Here is a 23,241-nt window from a genome sequence, read left to right on the forward strand (position 1 = left end):
CTAACTTGTCTGATTTTACATCAAATAGCTTTCAGTTCTGTGTACTTTATACATGTTAATCTAGGGCTATAGAAACACTTTCAGAAAGTTCTACCATTTTAAGTGGGACATAACATTTTTTACTCAGGAAATTTTTATTTCAAATGCTAACTCCAAAAAAGAAAATCTGCCTGAGACTTAAGAAAATAAAGATTTCATAAGAGCAAGTTATGGTATAACTTATTTGTTTCTGATAAAACTGAAGAAAGTTAGTTTCATTTCTGTTGTGCTTACTTTAAAATCTGTGTCCATCAATGCACTAACATTGTACTCGCATTGTGATAGAAAACAGCATTTGAACTGACAGATTTTAGAGTGAAGGACATGTTGCCTTTGAAGATTCTATAACTGAAGAATGTAAGATAAAAATTAAAGGAAATTCACATATAAAAGATGCAAACAGGCTGGGCGCAATGATTCACACCCGTAATCCCAGTACTTTTGGAAACTAAGGTGGGAGGATCACTTGAGCTCAGGAATTCGAGACCAGCCTGAGCAACATAAAGAGACCTTGTCTCTACAAGTAATTTTTTAAAAAAATAGTTGGATATGGTGGTATTTCCTTGTGCTAGCAGTGACTTGGGAGGCCGGGGTGGGAGGGTCATGTGAGCCCAGGCAGTCGAGGCTGCAGTAGGCTGTGATCATGCCTCTGCACTCCAGCGTGGGTGACAGAGCGAGACCCCATCTCAAAAATAAAAAATGAAACAAAGATGGAAACAGTAGAAAGATATGAAACTCACTTAACCAATAAAAGATTTTTGCATTTAGTAGAGTTTATTCTTAGAAAAATTGCCCATCAAAATGAATTTCTAAATGAGTCATATTTTACACCGTTTTCCATTATATAATCTGACATGTTCTGACTGCTTAGTAGAAATCAGCATAAAAATAAACCATTTCAAAATGTAACAAGACCCAAAGTCATATTTCAAAAAAATGATTAATTACTATGCTTTGAAAAAATCAAATTGCCTGTAAATGAGAGTTGACAGAAATGTATCTTACAGAAATTTTACTGTCTAATATTTGACTTTTATGGCTAAACTGTAGAACTAGCTCCAGTTTCAATATTTGCCCAATAATGCCAACACTAGCTGCATAGCTAATGCTGAACCCAGCCAGAAACAAAATATTTGCTCATTTAGCTAGACCTAGTTACCACATACTTGGCAGTTCTACAATGCAGGGTTTTGATAGTGCTGATTGATAATTAAAAATACATTTCTAATAGATGTGCAAGAATTTAGTATTAGCTGGATTTCTAAAGTGATGCAAAGATCATCTGGTTAATGTTGATGTCAATTTTGTATAGACATATATGATTTCAGAATGTATATATTACATGCATATTATACATACATGTCTACAAATATTCTCTAAAGATGTAGTCACATATACAGAAGCATAATTGAAATATCTACAATAGAATGGATCAACCTAGGAATAGCTCACAAATGTATCAGAAACAAGGTACTTTTACTCAATGTTGGAAACATACAGCTTATTGCATCTTTTAATCATTTTTCTTTGCGTTTTAACAGGTTGTTTGGTATCAAGTCAGTAATTCAAACGGACTGTTCCAGTACTTGGAAGATCATAGTAAACCCGGACCTGTCATGGTATCACCACGCCAACCCTATCCTGCTGCTGGTGATGTACTACACGCTGGCCACTCTGATCCGCATCTGGCTGCAAGAGCCCCTTGTAAGGACAAAAATGTTTTCATGATCTTGTCAAAAGCAACCTAGAATCTCCAGATGAAATGATTCACTCCTGTTCTTTACTAACTAATCAATACTATATTCCAACACAACTGTAGTGTTCTGGGTACAATGTTTTAATTCTACAAAGAGTATTAGGTGAACATGAACACTACTAGATCAAAGACTAGTTTCTCTTTACTAGCTAATACCACAATGCGCTGCTAAGAATGGCAGATGGTGAGGAGAATGGAAGACTCATTTTTGCTGATCACTTACTGTAATATGCCAGGTGGTTGTCATACATTATCTCATTTTATACACTAAATAACTCTGATCAATAGAATAGGTGTTATACCCATTTACGGATGAGGAAAATGAGGTTAGAGATGTCAGTTTTTCTAAAATCACACATTTACTGGATGGTATAAATCACATTCAAACCCATGTTTGACAGCAAGGCTTGGTTCTTAGAGACACACCCCCCTGCTATCAAGCAGACTGGTGTTTCCCAAATCTCCTCCAGCCCTCTTAGTCTGTGAAGATGTGGGAGTGACAGCCCAGTTCTTGGTGGTGGCTGTTCCCTCCTGAATATCCCACTGCAAGGAATGGAGATTCGGATATTCCTTCCTGCACAATTGAGGATGTTTATTCCCTATGGGAATATGAACAAGGACACAGCATTGATGAGGGAGGGACTGAAGCCTAGGTGGCTTCTTTTCTCCTTCAGTGACAGAAAACGTCAGCCTGCTTTTCTTTCTCCTAAGTGACTGTCAGGAGCCCAGTTGCGAGGTAGCTTACTGATACGTGAAGGAGACAAGCTGTGGGTAGACAGGGTCATCACACCTTTTCATGCCCCACCTCCAGGGAGCCCCATAGCTGGGGACAGTTCTCTTTAGCACAGCACAGCATGAGTCTCTGCATTCCAGTCCCGCCTCCTCCAAATTGCTATCCCCACATGCTAATCAGTAAGTCAGTCAATGAGTATTTATGGAAGGCCAACTGTGTCTGACACTAACCTAGGGGCTGGCATAGAGCAATGAGCTCAGTAGGCAGGGCCCCACTTAGAGAGCTGTGCATTCTAACAGAGAAAAAGTGGTCCAAAAAAGCAAACAGCATGTGAATCAGATAGTGACTGTAAAACGGCAGGAGGTGTCCCTCCAGTCATCCCTGGCAGAAGTGCCACCTGCAGAAAGGAGAATGGTGCTGTCTTCCTCCTGTATGGTACCTCCTCCCCATTGCAGGGGCTAACAGCCATCTGTGGGATTAGGGCCTCAGAGGCCATCCTTGTTAGCAGGGTTCTCATGGATCATTTTCTTTCAGGCCACTGATGACAGTTGTATAGTAACAAAATGCTTCATCGGTGATGAGGAATCCCAGTCATCTTGTGTTATATTTTTCTTCAATTTTCTTCTAAAATTTGACTGTATCAGTAAAATTATTAAAATTGTGTCCAATTCCTCCACAAACATGCATATGAATATGTATATATTCACAAATGAAAACGTGTACGTAAAAAATTAAATGTATGCATATATATTTTTTTTGAGATGGAGTTTTGCTCTTGTTGCCCAGGCTGGAGTGCAATGGCACTATCTCGGCTCACTGCAACCTCTGACTCCTGGATTCCAGCGATTCTCCTGTCTCAGCCTCCTGAGTAGCTGGGATTACAGGTGCCCAACACCACGCCTAGCTAATTTTTTTCTGTATTTATAGTAGAGTTGGGGTTTCACTATGTTGGCCAGGCTGGTCTCGAACTTCTGAGCTCAGGTGATCCACTCACCTTGACCTCCCAAAGTGCTGGGATTACAGGCATGAACCACCGAGATGGGAACTATTTCTGAACAATGTCTTACACATTATGGAAATTTACTTTAAGGCTTTCTGGTTATTAAGATTTCTCAGCCCCTTTGCTTTCTTTGGGGTATCCCATGTCATCTCTCAGCTAATGCAGTAGCTTAATGAGGGCTCTGTTATAACCTTTAGGTCCATGCAATATTCTACTTCCACTGCCATGTGCTGTCTGGCAAGCAAAGGCAGACGGAGAGAGAGCCAGAAACACCGTCCAGGCTATAGGCCACACAGCAATAGCAATATTACAAATTACAAGGTCTGCAGGGCTATGTGGAGAGAGGGGCTTAACATGTCATCAACATGTAAGGTGGGCTGTTTTTTAAATGGGCTGGGATAGAAGGCCCATTGCATTGAGGCAATGAGAAAAAGAAGTTGATTATATCATAGTTCCAGATGACCTAGTGCATTTAATGAAGAATGCCAGCCACCAAATATAAGTGCTGAGGTAGATGTCTGTGAATCATATTTGAAAAGGAGAGCGAGAAAAGCCAGTGTCAAGACTTCAGTGTAATATATGGCCCCGCCTAACAAGTTTAACGCCCCACCCACAGAATTAGGGTGTCCCGCTTAGAAATTCTCCCATGCTGCACTGGGACCCAGGAGATGGGCGGTAAGACTAAGTCCACACCACTCCAGTGTCGGCGACACATGACTGTCCTTTTTACTAGGATGCTTTTGTTGGGAAAACATGCTAAGACACTGAAGTGCTTTTGTTCCTTTTATTACTCTCTATCACCTCTCCTAGATCAGTTGTCTAATTTAGGCAAATGCCTCATGTGCATTAGATATGCTCTTGCTTAGTACTGTGAGAGCTCTAGATGATCTGCCTTTAATACATTCAGTCTTAACTGAAGATTGCTAGTGGTTGGCTTACACGGGCAACTGCACACCTTTGTGAAAGCTCTTATTTTAAGAATGCTGTGTATAGCTGCTTCTGAGTGCAGTTGAGAACACACGTGGAAAAGCTGTGGATATTTAACACTGGAGTATATTCTGTAATGAATGGGGCTTAGTAGAATCAGGGGACATTTAATATTGATGTACTTGTCAATTACAGGGTAGCATTTTTGTCATTTTTGAAGGTGTCTTTGATAAAATCCTGCATTCTATAAATATTCGCTTTGAAAAATCACCATATTAAGCCAAAATGAAAAACTCTCTCTTGGCCACCTAGGCTGCCTAGGGAACTGCCTCAGGAAGCAAGGCCGATCCTGTTTCTGTGTTTCAGGTGCAGGATGAGAGGACCAAAGAGGAGGACAGAGCCCTGGCTTGTAGCCCCATCCAAATAACCGCGGAGAGGAGGCGGAGCCTGTGGTACGCAACCCACTACCCCACCGACGAGAGAAAAGTAAGCCATGATGAAAGGGATTTCCATTCCCTAATTTTTCTATTTTTATATTTTACTGTTGAATTTGAGCCTTATACTACCATACATATAATATCATACTCAGGTTGCTGGTACTTTATAGAAACAGTTTGATTTAGGAGGGTTAGTACCAAGAGAGAGAAAACTATTTCCGAAGTAAATAACCAGGTCCTGTCAAAAACATCATTTATATTTCCATGCTTTCTACTGAAATCTCTTAACCTTAAAAAGAGTTTTCCTAATTAAAAGAATTGTAATTAAAACAAATAAAAATAGCAAAGCAATCTGTTAGCACTGGAGGGTAAAAATTTCAGTGCTGAACTATATTGCAGAAAATAATTTTACTCTGTTGGGTAGCTGGCCAAAGTGGGAACTCAGTGACCACTTAGAGAAGACCCGAAGGGGAATGTGACTGAGGATCTCTTACTACTTTGAGGCAACTGAGTGTATTGACAAGGAAAAGTGGGTCACAATTGGATAATTCAGATAATTCACATAGTGCACGTAATGTAGAACACGTAATTCATATAACCTTTTGATCATGTATTGGCCATTTTGGACTGAATTCTGTCAGTGCTATATTGACTTGTGAAAATGGCCTGTTTACAAGGCTGTAAACACAAATACTCTTAGAATTTTTGTATGGGATCAGTATTTTGCTTTCCAGCATCTTCTAGAATTGAGGAGTGGATTCTCTGATGGTCTTTGTGGCAGTGAGTTTCTCTAAGACCCACAGCCCTACTGTCAGCACCGCTACCCTGTGTTGAGTGACGGGATGGTAGTGAGTGATCTGTCTTAGGGGGACAGGACTGTGGGGCAGAGGTGGCACCCTAAGGCATCTGCGGATTTCCCAGCTGTTGCCTCTATTGTACCTCACCAGGTTTCAGGTTATCTTTCACATTCCACTAAATGATGAGGAAAACCCAGCTGTTTTTAAAGTGAGGCCTGTGGATCTGTGGGGTTCCTGAGACCTTTGCAGGGATTCTTAGGCTCAAAACTATTTCTGTACTAATACTTAAGATCTTTGTTTTGATGATATCAAAGCAGCAGTGGTAAAACTATGGGCTTCTAGCACTAACCAAGGCCAGGCACCAAAGTACAGAGCGGTGATTGCAGATTGAGTCCTTCACTGCCACGCTCTGGAGAAAAACAAAAGGAAAAGGCTAGTTTCACATAAGAAAGTTGTGATGAACCAGAAGAGTTATTACTTTTCTTAAATCTCCACCTTGGCATGCTTGTCTGTTTAACATTCTGTGTGACAAAACGAGAAGTCTGCCTAACGTGCCTTGTATGAAGTATGACAACTGTCCCTGTGAGAAGTGCAGACCTACTCACCGAAAGCATTGTGAGCTAAACTCACTGTGTTTCCGCAGCAGCCTTTTACCTGAAAGAACAGCTCCTGGACAAACATGACTATTCTATTCGAGTTGGGTATTTGGCAGACAACTGCTTGAAAATAAATGAAGTGAGCTCATCACTTTGAGGCAAACAACTGACAGTAATAGTTATCGGTGATAAAATTTAAGCATTTGAGTAAAAATTTGAATTTTGTAAAACACATCTAATGAGGGCTTAAAAACATTCCAGCATTTGAGGACTTTTCTGATGAGATCGGGTGATGTTGACAAATGTGCTTTTGGTGCATCACATACTGAAACATGTCAGTATTTGGTAAAGCCAATACCTGTAACTCACTGAAACAGCAGTTTCCAAATCATCATCATCTGATATGACAGTGTGTGGGTAAATAATCCAGTTGGGGTGCATGATATGCCAGTGGCACAATCTTGGCTCACTGCAACCTCCACCTCCCAGGTGCAAGCGATTCTCCTGAATCAGCCTCCTGAGTAGCTGGGACTACAGGCACATGCCACCATACCTGGCTAATTTTTTTGAGTTTTTAGTAAAGAGGGTTTTGCCATGTTGCCCAGGCTGGTCTCGAACTCCTGAGCTCAGGCAGTCTTCCCGCTTCAACCTCCCAAAGTGCTAGGATTCCAGGCATGAGCCACCGCGTCCAGCCCTAAAATACTTCTTTTTGACCCAACTGCATATTTATATGAAGCCAGATTTTCTTTATCTACTTCAACCAGAACACCGCATCACAGCAGATTGAATGCAGAAACAGATATGAAAATCTGTTTGCCTTTTATTAAACTAGACATTAAATAGATAGGCAAAATTGTAAAACAATGATACTCTCTTTACTATTTGTTTAAAAATAGCTATTTAAATAACTTATTTATATTAACACATAATGAGTTTTTAAATTTTTTAATGAATAAATACATAAGTAAATAAATATTTTAAGAATACCTTGTATAATTTCTAGTATGGTAGATATTGATAGATAGACCCACATAAATACAGTCTCTTTGGAACCATCAGTGATTTTTAAGAATGCAAATGAGTCTTGACCTAAAAATGTGATAGAACCGCTTGCTATGCTAATTATTATTTGGGGGAAGCGGAAATCGCCTGGTAATAATGTATTAATAGTTAAAAAGTAGAGTTATATAATAATCATTTTGTTGTAGACAGTACATAAATCTTAACCTCCAACCACATTACAAATCAATTTTTCTTTATTATGAAAATTCTATTTCTTGAAACATAAATACATTCAGAATTATTCTGCAGATGTCTCAAAGGAGTATAAAACTAAGCAGAAATCTCCCTTGAAAAACCTGGTGACATTTATAGACGTGTGGTTGCTTATCTGTTGTTATAACTAAACATTAACATCAGGAGCTGTGAAATAGTTGTCCTAAACAGCAGCATCCAGTTCAATTATTTGTCCCTTTATATTTTGCATGGCAATTTTAATATACTAGCATCCAGCAAGTTAAAGAGAATGGGTGTGTGCATAGTAAAACTTTATAGATACATAAACAGTAAAATGCTTTTACCTTCCTTACTAACATGCTTCCCTGCATTGCTTTTTGCAGCTTTTATCCATGACTCAAGATGACTACAAACCATCTGATGTTAGTATACCCTTAGAATTATCATTTATGTATGCGTAAGTGATGTAAAAGTGACAGAAATGGAAGTCACTCCTTTAAGTCCACTTTAATGATCTATAAAATTTCCATAAACTTTTCCATTTTTTGGCACAAATTATATCTGGTAGATTGCTGTTAAAATGAGATTGAGTATAATCATAGAAAATATATTTAAATTTTAACAAGTTTTGTGGACTTTTAAAAAGCATTTTGTTCTGTAGCTATGCTTATTACATAAGTGGGAAGTTTCGCGTGTCCCTGGGCGCACATACACATACGTATAGGTGGGTGTTATGTTTATCTCAAAAATTGTAAAGTCAAGGAGACAGAAGGAGGAAACAGGCAATTGCACTTAGTGGTGTAGTAAGGACATTGCAACCTCCAGTCAGGCAGAGATCCCCAGAAGGGGACCCCTCAGCTAAGATCCAAGGATGTTTGCATTAGTCCTGTGCAGAGCAACATAGGGCATAAAGCAGGACAGTGCTGGACCATGGCCCAGGAAAGGTCTAGAATCCCATATAGCTGGAGGGATGGCTGAGAGGTGGACAGTAGCAAAGACTGAGACTGGAAAGATCAGACCAAATCTTGAAGGCCTCCTTCAGCCTTTTACTACAAGAGTTTGCTCTTCATACTGAGGACGGCAGGTACATAGCAGGTTTTATGGCAAAGTGCAGTAAAATCAGATGCACATTTTCCTGCGATCACTCTGTGGAGACTAGAATTGGAGAGGGAATGTACCAGATTCCTCTTACGAAAATAATTTGGACAATTGGCTAAGTTATTTAGCTTGTAATCGACTCCTCACTGTTTGATTAGGGTGGAGGAAGGGAGGTGGGGGTATGCCTACATTGAAAACCCAGACCTGCTGTGACAGGTGTCCCTTTCTCTGCACTCCCGGCAGGGCCTGCTGGTCACTGTGAATGGCAACCCTGTGGATTACCACACCATCCACCCCACCTTGCCCATGGAGAATGGCCCCGGCAAAGCCGACCTCTATTCCACCCCTCAGTACCGATGGGAGCCCTCTGATGAATCCTCAGGTAGGAGCCAGCCCTGGGGGCACATGCTGTACTCAGGGTCCTACTTCCGCATTTAGAAGCTTGGCCTTTCTCTGTCTTTTTGTTGTTGTAGTTGTTGCTTATTTGATTTGTTTTTAAACAGAGGTGTTATCTTTCATGTCAGTGTCATTAAGCTCATTTCTTTAAGTTCTGCCTGCATTTTGCCCCAGCATATTGCTAGTTGTGTTCTATCCTTGCATACAAAATAATTGACTTACCTGGGGCAAACTTTGAAAATAAAAGATGAAAACAATATTTTAAACATGTTACCTTAGCTGTAGCATCTATATTACGTATATTAGTCTTTCTTTAGCTGACATTATAATTATGGTTAGTGGTTTTTCTGGTTTATTTGTACGTGTGTGTGTGTGTGTGTGTGTGTGTGTGTGTGCGCGTGTTTTAGAGATGTTGTCTTGCTCTGTCTCCCAGGCTGGAGTACAGTTGCAAGATCTCAGCTCATTGCAATCTCTGCTTCCCAGGTTTAAGCAATTTTCCTGCCTCAGCCTGCTGTTAAGCTGGCACTACAGGTGCATGCTGCCATGCTCAGCTAATTTTTTGTATTTTAGTAGACATGATGTTTCACTGTGTTGCCCAGGCTGGTCTCGAACTCCTGAGCTCAGGCAATCTGCCCACCTTGACCTCCCAAACTGCTAGGATTACAGGCGTGAGCCACCACACTCAGCCGAGTATTTTTTAAAAGAGTCCTTTTTTGTCCATTAAAAAAAAACAAAGTTGTCTAAACTTTTACAAGTCTTTTTCCTCCCTTTTCATTCAGTATTTTATGTTGAAGAAGAGCATTAATACTAAAGATGACAAATTGGTAGCCTGGAGCTAAGTTTCACTCTCAAATTTCATTTTTGGTCTGTGCAGAATTTTTTTTAAATTTTTTATTGCATTTTAGGTTTTGGGGTACATGTGCAGAATGTGCAAGACAGTTGCATACGTACACACATGACAGTGTGTTTTGTTTCCTTTCCCCCCTTCACCCACATTTGTCATTTTTGCCCAGGCTATCCCTCCCCAGCTCCTCCCCGCCGCTGGCCCTCCCCTTTTCCCCCCAATAGACCCCAGTGTTTAGTACTCCCTTCCCTGTGTCCATGTGTTCTCATTTTTCATCACCCTCCTATGAGTGAGAATATGCGGTATTTCATTTTCTGTTCTTGTGTCAGTTTGCTGAGAATGATGTTCTCAAGATTCATCCATGTCCCTACAAACGACACGAACACATCATTTCTGATTGCTGCATAATACCCCATGGTATATATGTGCCACATTTTCCCAATCCAGTCTATCATCGATGGGCATTTGGGTTGGTTCCAGGTCTTTGCTATTGTAAACAGTGCTGCAATAAACATTCGTGTGCATGTGTCCTTATAGTAGAACGATTTATAGTCCTTTGGATATATACCCAGTAATGAGATTGCTGGGTCAAATGGAATTTCGATTTCTAAGGCCTTGAGGAATCGTCACACTGTCTTCCACAATGGTTGAACTAATTTACACTCCCACCAACAGTGTAAAAGTGTTTCTTTTTCTCCACATCCTCTCCAGCATCTGTAGTCTCCGGATTTTTTAATGATCGCCATTCTAACTGGCGTGAGATGGTATCTCAATGTGGTTTTGATTTGCATCTCTCTAATGACCAGTGACGATGAGCATTTTTTCATATGATTGTTGGCCTCATATATGTCTTCTTATGTAAAGTGTCTGTTCATATCCTTTGCCCATTTTTGAATGGGCTTGTTTGGTTTTTTCCTGTAAATCTGCTTGAGTTCTTTGTAAATTCTGGATATCAGCCCTTTGTCAGATGGGTAAACTGCAAAAATTTTTTCCCATTCTGTTGGTTGCCGATCCACTCTAGTGACTGTTTCTTTTGCCGTGCGGAAGCTGTGGAATTTGATTAGGTCCCATTTGTCTATTTTGGCTTTTGTTGCCAATGCTTTTGGTGTTTTGTTCATGAAGTCCTTGCCTACTCCTATGTCCTGGATGGTTTTGCCCAGATTTTCTTTTAGGGTTTTTACGGTGCCATGTCTTATGTTTAAGTCTTTAATCCATCTGGAGTTAATTTTAGTGTAAGGTGTGAGGAAAGGGTCCAGTTTTTGCTTTGTGCACATGACTAGCCAGTTTTCCCAACACCATTTATTAAACAGGGAGCCCTTTCCCCATTGCTTGTTTTTGTCAGGTTTATCAAAGATTGTATGGTTGTAGATATGTTGTGCTGCCTCCGATGCCTCTGTTTTGTTCCATTGGTCTATATCTCTGTTTTGGTAGCAGTACCATGCTGTTTTGATTACTGTAGCCTTGTAGTATAGTTTGAAATCCTGTAGTGTGATGCCCTCCGCTGTGTTTTTTTTGCTTAGAATCGACTTGGCTATGCGGGCTCTCTTTCGGTTCCATATGAAGTTCATGGTGGTTTTTTCCAGTTCTGTGAAGAAAGTCAATGGTAGCTTGATGGGGATAGCGTTGATTCTGTAAATTACTTTGGGCAAAATAGCCATTTTCACAATATTAATTCTTCCTAACCATGAACATGGAATGTTTCTCCATCTGCTTGTGTCCTCTCTTATTTCATTGAGCAGTGGTTTGTAGTTTTCCTTGAAGACGTCCCTTACGTTTCTTGTAAGTTGTATTCCTAGGTATTTTATTCTTTTTGTAGCAATTGTGAATGGCAGTTCGTTCTTGATTTGGCTTTCTTTAAGTCTGTTATTGGTGTAGAGGAATGCTTGTGATTTTTGCACATTGATTTTATATCCTGAGACTTTGCTGAAGTTGCTTATCAGTTTCAGGAGTTTTTGGGCTGAGGCGACGGGGTCTTCTAGGTATACTATCATGTTGTTTGCGAATAGAGACAATTTGGCTTCCACCTTTCCTATTTGAATACCCTTTATTTCTTTTTCTTACCTGATTGCTCTGGCTAGAACTTCCAGTACTATATTGAATAGGAGTGGTGAAAGAGGGCATCCTTGTCTAGTGCTGGATTTCAGAGGGAATGCTTCCAGTTTTTGCCCATTCAGTATGATATTGGCTGTTGGTTTGTCATAAATAGCTTTTATTACTTTGAGATACGTTCCATCAATACCGAGTTTATTGAGGGATTTTAGCATAAAGGGCTGTTGAATTTTGTCAAAGGCCTTCTCTGCGTCAATTGAGATAATCATGTGGTTTTTCTTTTTGGTTCTGTTTATGTGGTGAATTACGTTTATAGACTTGCCTATGTTGAACCAGCCTTGCATCCCCGGGATGAATCCTACTTGATCATGATGGATAAGTTTTTTGATTTGCTGCTGCAATTGGCTTGCCAATATTTTATTGAAGATTTTTGCATCTATGTTCATCATGGATATTGGCCTGAAGTTTACTTTTCTTGTTGGGCCTCTGCCTGGTTTTGGTATCAGGATGATATTGGTCTCATAAAATGATTTGGGAAGGATTCCCTCTTTTTGGATTATTTGGAATAGTTTCAGAAGGAATGGTACCAGCTCCTCTTTGTGTGTCTGGTAGAATTTGGCTGTGAACCCATCTGGACCTGGGCTTTTTTTGTGTGGGAGGCTCTTAATTTCTGCCTCGACTACAGACCTCGTTATTGGTCTATTCATAGTTTCGGCTTCCTGCTGGTTTAGGCTTGGGAGGACACAGGAGTCCAGGAATTTATCCATTTCTTCCAGGTTTACTAGTTTATGTGCATAGAGTTGTTTGTAATATTCTCTGATGATGGTTTGAATTTCTGTGGAATCTGTGGTGATTTCCCCTTTATCATTTTTTATTGCATCTATTTGGTTGTTCTCTCTTTTCTTTTTTATCAATCTGGCTAGTGGTTTGTCTATTTTGTTGATCTTTTCAAAAAACCAGCTCTTGGATTTATTGATTTTTTGGAGGGTTTTTCGTGTCTCAATCTCCTTCAGTTCAGCTCTGATCTTAGTTATTTCTTGTCTTCTGCTAGGTTTTGAGTTTTTTTGATCTTGCTCCTCTAGCTCTTTCAATTTTGATGATAGGGTGTCAATTTTGGATCTCTCCATTCTCCTCATATGGGCACTTATTGCTATATATTTTCCTCTAGAGACTGCTTTAAATGTGTCCCAGAGATTCTGGTATGTTGTGTCTTCGTTCTCCCTGGTTTTGAAGAACTTCTTTATTTCTGCCTTCATTTCATTGTTTATCCAGTCAACATTCAAGAGCCAGTTGTTCAGTTTCCATGAAGCTGTGCGGTTCTGAGTAGGTTTCTGAATTCTGAGTTCTAACTTGATTGCACTTTGGTCTGAGAGACTGTTTGTTATGATTTCAGTTGTTTTGCATTTGCTGAGGAGTGCTTTACTTCCAATTATGTGGTCAATTTTAGAGTAGGTGTGATGTGGTGCTGAGAAGAATGTATATTCTGTGGATTTGGGGTGGAGAGTTCTGTAAATGTCTATCAGGTTTGCTTGTTCCAGGTCTGAGTTGAAGCCCTGGATATCCTTGTTGATTTTCTGTCCGGTTGATCTATCTAATATTGACAGTGGAGTGTTAAAGTCTCCCACTATTATTGTGTGGGAGTCTAAGTCTCTTTGTAAGTCATTAAGAACTTGACTTATGTATCTGGGTGCTCCTGTATTGGATCCATATATGTTTAGGATCATTAGCTCTTCTTATTGTATCGATCCTTTTACCATTATGTAATGACCTTCTTTGTCTCTTTTGATCTTTGTTGCTTTAAAGTCTGTTTTATCAGAGATGAGAATTGCAACTCCTGCTTTTTTTTGTCCTCCATTTTCTTGGTAAATCTTCCTCCATCCCTTTATTTTGAGCCTTTGTGTATCCTTGAATGTGAGATGGGTTTCCTGGATACAGCACACTGATGGGTTTTGTTTTTTTATCCAGTTTGCCAGTCTGTGTCTTTTGATTGGTGCATTTAGTCCATTTATTAATTAGGGTTAATATTGCTATGTGTGAATTTGATACTGCCATTTTGATGCTAGCTGGCTGTTTTGCCCATTAGTTGTTGTAGATTCTTCATTATGTTGATGCTCTTTAGCATTTAGTGTGATTTCGGAATGGCTGGTGCTGGTTGTTCCTTTCTATGTGTAGTGCCTCTTTCAGGAACTCTTGTAAAGCAGGCCTGGTGGTGACAAAATCTCTGAGTACTTGCTTGTTTGCAAAGTATTTTATTTTTCCTTCACTTCTGAAGCTCAGTTTGGCTGGATATGAAATTCTGGGTTGAAAGTTCTTTTCTTTAAGGATGTTGAATATTGGCCCCCACTCTCTTCTGGTTTGTAGAGTTTCTGCCGAGAGATCTGCTGTGAGTCTGATGGCCTTCCCTTTGTGGGTGACCCGACCTTTTCCTCTGGCTGCCCTTAGTATTTTCTCCTTTATTTCAACCCTGTTGAATCTGACAATTATGTGCCTTGAGGTTGCTCTTCTTGCGGAATATCTTTGTGGTGTTCTCTGTATTTCCTGAATTTGAGAATTGGCCTGCCTTGCTAGGTTGGGGAAATTTTTCTGGATAATATCCTGAAGGGTATTTTCCAGCTTGGACTCATTCTCTTCGTCCCCTCTGGTATACCTATCAAACGTAGATTAGGTCTCTTCACATAGCCCCGCATTTGTTGGAGACTTTGTTCATTCCTTTTTGCACTTTTTTCTCTAATCTTGGTTTCTCGTTTTATTTCATTGAGTTGATCTTTGACTTCTGATATTCTTTCTTCTGCTTGGTCAATTCGGCTGTTGAGACTTGCGCATGCTTCGCGGAGTTCTCGTATTGCTTTTTTCAGCTCCTTCAATTCATTCATATTCTTCTCTAAGTTATCCATTCTTGTTATCATTTCCTCGAATCTTTTTTCAAATCTTTTTTCAAGTTCTTAGTTTCTTTGCATTGATTTAGAACATGTTCTTTTAACTCACAGAAGTTTCTCATTACCCACCTTCTGAAGTCTAATTCCGTCATTTCGTCACAGTCATTCTCCGTCCAGCTTTGTTCCCTTGCAGGTGAGGAGTTTTGGTCCTTTGTAGGAGGCGAGGTGTTCTGGTTTCGGGTGTTTTCCTCCTTTTTGAGCTGGTTTCTTCCCATCTTTGTGGATTTATCCACCTGTCGTCTGAGTAGTTGCTGACTATTTGATTGGGTCTCTGAGTGGATGCCCAGATTGTTGATGATGAGGTCTTTCTGTTACTTGGTTTTCCTTCTACCAGTCTAGCCCCTCTGCTGTATGACTACTGAGGTCCACTCCAGGCCCTGCTTGTCTGGGGTACACCTGTAGCAGCTGCGGAACGGTGAGGGATGCTACCAGTTTCTTCTTCTGCTATCTTTGCCCCAGAATGATGCCCACCTAATGTCAGTCTGATCAGTCCTTTTTGAGATGACTCTGGATATACAGGGGTCAGGGAGCTGCTTGAGGAGACAGTCTGTACTTCATAGGAGCTCAAGTGCTGAGCTGTGAGCTCCGTTGTTCATTCAGGGCTGTTAGGCAGGTGCGTTTAAGTCTGCTGCAGCACAACTCTTTGAACTCCTTTTTTTCCTCAGATGCTCTGTCTCAGGGGGGTTGGGGCTTTCTTTATGAGTGTCCATGGCACTATCCTGCCCAACTAGGAGGCAGTCTAGTCACTATTTGCCTGCCGAGGCTCCACCCTGCTGATGTGGTGTGGGCCCTGTTGCTTCGGGCTCTGCCCTGCAGCTGCGGGCTCCGCGGCAGGCTCCGCCCTGCTGCCACCAGCTCCTCCCTGCAGCGGAGTCTCTCTGTTATGGCGGGTTGCCTCGGCAATGGCAGGCTGCGTCAGCAATGGGAGTGTACCTTTGTAGGGGCAGATATCCTCGGTAATGGCGAACGCCCCTTCCCCACTGAGCTGCACCGTCCTGGGTTCAGCTGTGCTGGTAGTGAAACTCTCCACCCGGAGCATTTTGAGTTGCCGTTTTGTTTGTCTCTGTCGCGGTGAAACCCGCCAAGCCTGCTCGCCTGTCTCCCTGCCTCAGAGCGCCTTTTATTTTATTTTTTTTTTAAGTTGAACGGATGGCTCTTTCCCAGGTGTTTCGGTTGCCTGTTGTTAGAGCACCGGGATCTGTGTGATTTCCCCTGCAGCTAGCCACTGCCGTGGCTCAAACACCACTTCCCAGGAATCTCCTGGTATGGCTCACTGTCCAAGTCCCGTTTAATCAGATGGATATGCTAATCTGCCCTCCCAAATCTCAGATTGCCAGTTTAGCAGGGCACCTGGGCCCGTGTGTTTTGTGTGGATTGTTGGGGAGTGCCTGTGCTGCTGCGGCACCAGCCGAAGCGGCCGCAACAGCTGAACCGGCTGCGCTTGCGTCCCGTGTCTTTCCTACACCTTGGACTTTCCCCGTTCTGTGGGCAACAAAGATCCGTCTGGAAATGCGGCTTTGACTCACCCTCTGAGCATTCACTGAGAGTTGTGATCCGGAGTTGTTCTTACTGTGCCATCTTGAAAACCCCCCTCTGCTATTTAAAAGTTTAAATAGCCATCACTTTAAAAGCTGCACCTCTGACCTAGAAATGGACATTTCTGGAATCCCTTGAAGAATGTGAAGGTCTGGCAACACTAGTCCCTCAACTCTACAGAGCAGCAGTTAGCTGAACTTCTGTTGCCATTGCCCCTGCAAGGGACCAATTGCCAGTCACCAATCCATAAAGACAGAATTACAAAGTGACTGTAAAACTCAAATGGATTTGCATCTCTATTTGTATGTAATTACAGTCAGAGTTCTCAAACCTTGTCATGCCTTAGTGAGTGGCCAGCAGCTCTCCAGTTTGCATCTGCGGTACATCATGCTACAGGGACCTTTTTCATAATGCTTTATCAGACCTATTCTGATGTCTATTCTTCATAATTCTGTATCAGTACTTCCTGCAATTTCTCCACAGGGCTTCTTAATACTTAACTGTACAACTGGTTAGTCACATTATCCAACATTCCTCAGTGAGGTTAAATCAAGGTCAGCCACCGCCCCCTCCCCACCCTCACATCCAATCCCTGATGGCACCTGATAGCTGCACAGCATCGAACTCTGCTGGGTCGTTCCCCATTTCTGCTTCCTGCGTGCCTTTGTTTTCATTTGCAGCTCAGGCTTAAAAGGGAAAGTTCAAGGAAACAGTCCTTTCGAGTGTGCTCTTCAGAGCATGGGCATCAGAAGCAAAGAGGCAGGGCCTTAGAATCACCATGTGTAGCTTCCAAAGTTTGAACCTTTGGGGTCACAGCCTAGACACCCTCCTACTTACCTATTACTTTCATGAGAACAAATAGAATTTTGACTCCTGCAAGGACAACCCAGACATACTAAAATCATAAACTGGGCTTTCAAAAGTAAAACAAAAGTTGGAAAGGTTTTTAAAATTGAATCTATATACACAAAAAGTGTCACAACAAGAAAGGTAGCAAAATGGTAGTAACTCTAAAATCCATCAGATTTGGCATTTTCGCCCCTGTCTATGACCCAGGGGCTTTTTTTGTATAAATCCCAGGCTCATCCAGTCCTACTGCCAGAGGAATGAGAGCCAGTGGGCTTCTGCCAAGGACACGCCATAGTCTTATTGTGCAGCCCATGTGTAGTAGTATGCACAGTCACTGATTTTTCAGTCATTTATACCTCCTCTTTATGCTGCTAGAGAACTTTCTGCTGTAACTCATTTGTACATAGCCCATTTGATTTGAACAAGACAGATAGAAAGGATATTCTACTTACTGGCTTAGAACAGCATTTAGTATGGCACACTTTCTCTGGACCAGGAAACTGGGCATCACTAGGATGGTTCCTCTGGCTCAAGGTTGCTCATGAGGTTGCAGTCAAGCTGCTGGTTGGAGCTGCCGTCTCACCTCAAGACTCACCTTGGGGAGAATCTGTTCCCAGGCTCACTTGTCTGGCCTCAGGCTCTTGCTGACATCTGGCTGGTGGAGCCATCCATCGGTTCTCACACTTTGGGCTCCCCATAGGGCAGTTTACAGCATGGTAGCTGGCTTGTCTAAGGACAAGCAGGTGAGAGAATGAGAGAGAGCACTCAAGGTGAAAGCCACAGTCTTTTTAAATGGAATCTTGAAAGTGGCCCTTGTCCACTCTGAAGCACCCTATTTGTATTAGAAGCCTGTTACAGATCCCACCTACACTCAAGGGGAGGGGTCAGACAAGAGCATAAACACCAGGAGGCAGGGGCTCTGATGATGGGCTTACAGGCTTCCCTCCATACCTTCTCACATGGAAATCTTCCTTTCTCAGTTACTGCATGCTGGGTCCCAGTACACTGACCAGGCAGAGCTTATTGATTCTACTTGAATTCTAAGGGCTTTATGAATAGGAAACAATTTCTGAAGTCTTAAATAAAAGGCTATACCAAAACCATACATGTGTTGCATTGATTGGAACGTTTATACAATCATAACATTTTTGCATGAATAATTAAATAAAGTATTTGTCCATCTAGAAAAGCCAGAGGAGGAAGAGGAGGAGAAAGAAGAATTTGAAGAAGAAAGGAGCCGTGAGGAAAAAAGAAGTATCAAAGTTCATGCCATGGTCTCCGTATTCCAATTTATTATGAAACAAAGTTACATCTGTGCCCTCATAGCTATGATGGTATGTATGATATGATGGTATGTATGATATGATGGTACACATGATATGATGGTATGTACTATATGATGGTACACATGATATGATGGTATGTAAGATATGATGGTACCTACAATACGATGGTATGTAAGATATGATGGTATGTATGGTATGATGGTATGTATGATATGATGGTACACATGATATGATGGTATGTAAGATATGATGGTACACATGATATGATGGTATGTATGATATGATGGTATGTATATGATGGTACACATGATATGATGGTATGTAAGATATGATGGTACCTACAATATGATGGTATGTAAGATATGATGGTACACATGATATGATGGTATGTACTATATGATGGTATGTATTATATGATATGGTATGTGCAATATGATATGACGGTATGTGTGATATGGCATGTATGATATGATGGTATATATGAGCAGCAGCTGCCAAGGTGCTAAAGAAAGGAGACCACAGCCCCACTGACTACCCTCTCAGCGCCAGCAGAAGTATAGGAATCTCCCTGATGCCTTGGCAGAGAATAGCCAGCTGTGTTAATTTTTCATAGGATATTTGTATGACAGATTGTAAAATTATGTCCTTTTCAACTCTATTTATCCTCCTTTTAAGTATTAATACATTTCTTTAAACTTAGCTTATCAAGTCACAATATCCCTTATTTTGCCAATTTGAGAGGACATATTTGGCAGTTTTTCTAAATAAAATTGAATATCTTCAAGGTTAATATAGGCTGCTTTTATTCCTTTCAGATAGTGAGAGTTATATTTATATCTTTTCTTAGGTTCAGATGAGATGTTATTCCATCTTAGCTGCAATAACTTTTTACCAACATGAGCATCAGGCAACTGTGCAGTTCCCTAGAGCGTCTTCCGATTGTGAGCTCTCAGTTTATGCGTATTTCGACTCACCATCTGCAACATCAAAGCTTCAAAATAGTCCCTTGGCCCATAGATAGAAGATAAAAGAAGCTCTAATCTCTCACTTTCCTAAAAACAAATTTTCTCAGAAAATTTGATTTATTTTTGAGAAACCTAACATTCTTGTTTAAAATACAACTCTTCCAAATTTTGTGGTCAACAGTGAGACCCTATGGACACCTCTGATGATACAAATAAAAATATTCTATAACTCAAGGGAAATAAAATCTAGACAGTTTCCCCAGGCACTCAATCCAGGTACTTTCCAGATGAACCTGTGCACCGCTCAACTTCAGTTTCCAGTAAGGAACACAGCCACATTTGAGAGGAGGCTGTGAAAAAGAAAGCACCACAAAATTGCAGGTGCTAATTTGGGGATTGCCAACACCATTGTTTAAATAAAATTTGTTCTGTGTGTTTACGTTACTTTTTGACATTTTCTGTACATTAACACTGCTTTAAACTGAAGCAAATCTCTGATTCTGAACTCAGAAAAGTATTCTCTTTTTTTTTTCTCCTCTCTCTCTCTCTAAGCCAGATAATTTTGGTCTTTTCTTTAAAGCAATAGAACTAAAAAACAAATAAATAAAATAAAATATTTGATTATACATTTTCTTACTTAACTGAAATAAATCTATTGTAAAAACGACACAATTCTTTATTAGAAACGTGCCCTCATCTGGTAGCATTCTGCGATGTTAATGGAGCCACAGTATTAATGCTTTACGAGCTCCTGCCTTCCCAGCTGTCACTCCATGACTTGGGCGGTCTCTGTCACTCCAACACAACTCTCTGCTCTCCCTGGTTTGCATATTATTGAGATTTTCTTTTTAGATAGCTTTTACCTTACAGGGTAGGGGGATTGAGCATTGTATTGACCAAGGTGTTGTTTCCTTTTCTGTCCTCCGGAGGCCTGGAGCATCACTTATCACAGCTGGCTGACCTTTGTGCTGCTGATCTGGTCGTGCACTCTTTGGATGATTCGCAACAGAAGAAAATATGCCATGATCAGCTCTCCCTTCATGGTGGTTTATGGAAACCTATTGTTGATATTACAGTATATATGGAGTTTTGAACTTCCTGAAATTAAAAAGGTTCCAGGATTTTTAGAAAAGAAAGAGCCAGGAGAACTTGCTTCCAAAGTAAGTCAATAGAATACAATATAACAAAGCAATGACACAAAACCACAATGGTCATCATCATATCCAAGAGAAACCTTACAAATATTCACTGCTTTGTAAAAACAAATAAATATGAGATTGTAAGAAACAGTTTATGGTGCTTATAGGTCTCCATAATTTAAACATGAATATATATATATTACACCATGATTTCGCTTTTACTTAAAAATGTTTTTTCCACTCAAAGAAAACTTGTATACATTTTTAAATATATATACATTTTTAATATATTCTACTAAAGTAAAAATTAAATGTGAAGATGGAAAAATGCAATGTAAAATGTGTTGTGGGGTTTCAGGGCTCTCTTTGATTGTCAATTTATAAAACATACTTAACACAGTAGTGTTACAGATAAGTATTGATTATTCATGATATTTTTCTCCAATTCTGTCCTGAAGAACATTTTAACAGCAAAAATTAAGTATGACATTTTTTCCTTCTACTGAGTATATGATATGTCTTTATCTGAGTTAGAATGTTCGTACTCTTTTCATTACTCATTTGTTTTCATGGGCCATTTTAGTAGTTTTTATTTCAAAACATTAGGTTTCCCAACTTAATGTTTGTTTTGTTAACAAAGTGGCAGACTAAACATACATTCCCTTTGCGTGAATAATTCTGTTTTAAGACAGTAAAAATAAACGTGTATATGTTGAATGGGTCTTGGAAGTTAGTATCTCTGGAGGAGGCGGTCATTTACATCACATGAAATTCACCTTTCCTGGGAGCAACTGCCTGCTTTAAGGGTTATCACACGCCCCATATCCAAGGTAATCAGATGTAAATGGGGTAGAGTAGACTAGGGCAAAGTTTGGTCTTCATAACAGATTTCTGGGTGAAGGGCTACTGGGATAAATTAAACACATTCTAACAGGTGAATTCTTAGTGACAGCTGGAGGTGAGAACATAACCCCTGTGTTCATGTACGAAGGGAATTTCATTCACTGAATCATTCATCCCAAACCCCCATACCTGCTTCTTCTCCTTACCCTGCTCCACGCTGAAAAATCCCAAGCTATACTCTCACTTACAAGTCAGCTTTATCTAATACTCTTACTCTCTCTCCCTCTCTTTCCTCTTAAACACAGACCCACACACAGATATTCACACATAACTGGTTAAGTTAGTCTTCCTCTATTTAAAAAAAATCAAAATTATATTCTTTTGACTGTGTAAATTCATCACAGTCTGACTCTGAAACTGCTAAAAATGCATGTCAACTTACTAGTTGCGTTATCTCCTGCTGAATCTAAAATTAACAGTTCTTTAGGAGGAAAACATTATTTGGGAAATAAACTTGTTACTCGTGGGGAAAAAAAAGTTATTCTGGGAACCTAGGTCTGCACTTATATTTTAATGCACCCAGGAGCTCAAAAACAGTGAAAACTTTTGTCATAGGGAATAGCAATACATCTCCAGGCTTATAACATTTCTATTACAATACCATTTGTAAAACACATTTTTAAATGCACACTGTTTACGAAGTACTGGATGAGTCACTGTGATAGAGAGAGAACAGAATCTCACCCTCAGTCCTCAAGGGTCTGAACCCCTTCCATGGAGGCAGACTCACATGCTTGGCAGCATTCCTCAGTCCCAGAGCATCTCATTTCTGGCTCCATCAAGCCCTCTCAAGGCCTTTTATTAAATAACTCACCTTCTCTAAGAATGATGTCCCACCTGCTCTCAATTACTCTTAACCTCTCTGAATATGCATTGGAGAAACAATTTTTTTCCCAATTTGCAGCTATAGTTCAATTTATAGTGACTTTCAGAATTTTAACTGCAGATTCCCATAAATGTAGGCACTCTGGTTCTTGATTTCATTAGGCCCTGGACATATTAACCAGTACTTACTGGCACTAGTCTATATTGAAAGTAAATGATAAGTAGACATTTATGGATAAGTAAGTAGTCAATTCAAAGTGAAAATGATGTATTTATATTTATACTTTATTCTATTTTATTTTTTCACTTCATTGGCAAATATTTATAAAAAGTCTACTATGAACCACAACGAGATACCACGTCACATCTACTAGGATGGCTATAATTTTTTAAAAAGGCAGATAATAACCAATGTTACTGAGGACATGGAGAAGTTGAAACTGTGGCATGCTGCTGGTGGAAATGTCAAATGGTGCAGCAACTTTGTAAAACAAAGTTCCAATTCCTCAAATTGTTAAACATAAAATTACTATAAAACTAGTAATTCCAGTAGTAGGTTCATTTACCCAGGAGGATTGAAACTATCTGTCCACATAAAAACTTGTATGTGAATGTTCATAGCAGCATTATCCATCATAGCTAAAATACAGAAATGATCCAAATGCCTATTAACTAATGAAAGGATGAAATGTATGTCCATGCAATGGAATATTATTGGGTAATTTTAAAAGATAAAGAATTATACATGCTACAAGTGGATCAACCTTGCAAACATTATGCTAAGTAAAAACAATCCATTTATGAAAGTCTACATAGTACATAATTTCATTGATATGAAATTTTCAGATTAGGCAAATCTATAGAGACAAAAAGTAAATTCATGGTTGGCTAGAG

General features: G+C 40.1%; 1 protein-coding gene across 6 annotated transcripts in view; it reads left to right on the forward strand.

Annotated features, from left to right (window-relative positions):
* The window catches only part of PIEZO2 (piezo type mechanosensitive ion channel component 2), a 493,339-nt gene that overhangs the window by 353,206 nt on the left and 116,892 nt on the right, over positions 1–23,241 (forward strand). For 5 of the 6 annotated variants that reach the window (XM_003734614.7, XM_054243960.2, XM_054243956.2 and 2 more), the window contains exons 8-13: positions 1,581–1,743; positions 4,822–4,941; positions 7,905–7,943; positions 8,863–9,001; positions 18,415–18,563; positions 20,410–20,640. In XM_003734614.7, the coding sequence (XP_003734662.3) occupies positions 1,581–1,743; positions 4,822–4,941; positions 7,905–7,943; positions 8,863–9,001; positions 18,415–18,563; positions 20,410–20,640 (841 nt within the window). The remainder of the gene's footprint in view (positions 1–1,580; positions 1,744–4,821; positions 4,942–7,904; positions 7,944–8,862; positions 9,002–18,414; positions 18,564–20,409; positions 20,641–23,241) is intronic. The other variant, XM_054243957.2, reaches the window with a different exon arrangement.

Source organism: Callithrix jacchus, chromosome 13 (assembly GCF_049354715.1).
Source record: "Callithrix jacchus isolate 240 chromosome 13, calJac240_pri, whole genome shotgun sequence".
In the NCBI taxonomy this organism is placed as follows: Eukaryota; Metazoa; Chordata; class Mammalia; order Primates; family Cebidae; genus Callithrix; species Callithrix jacchus.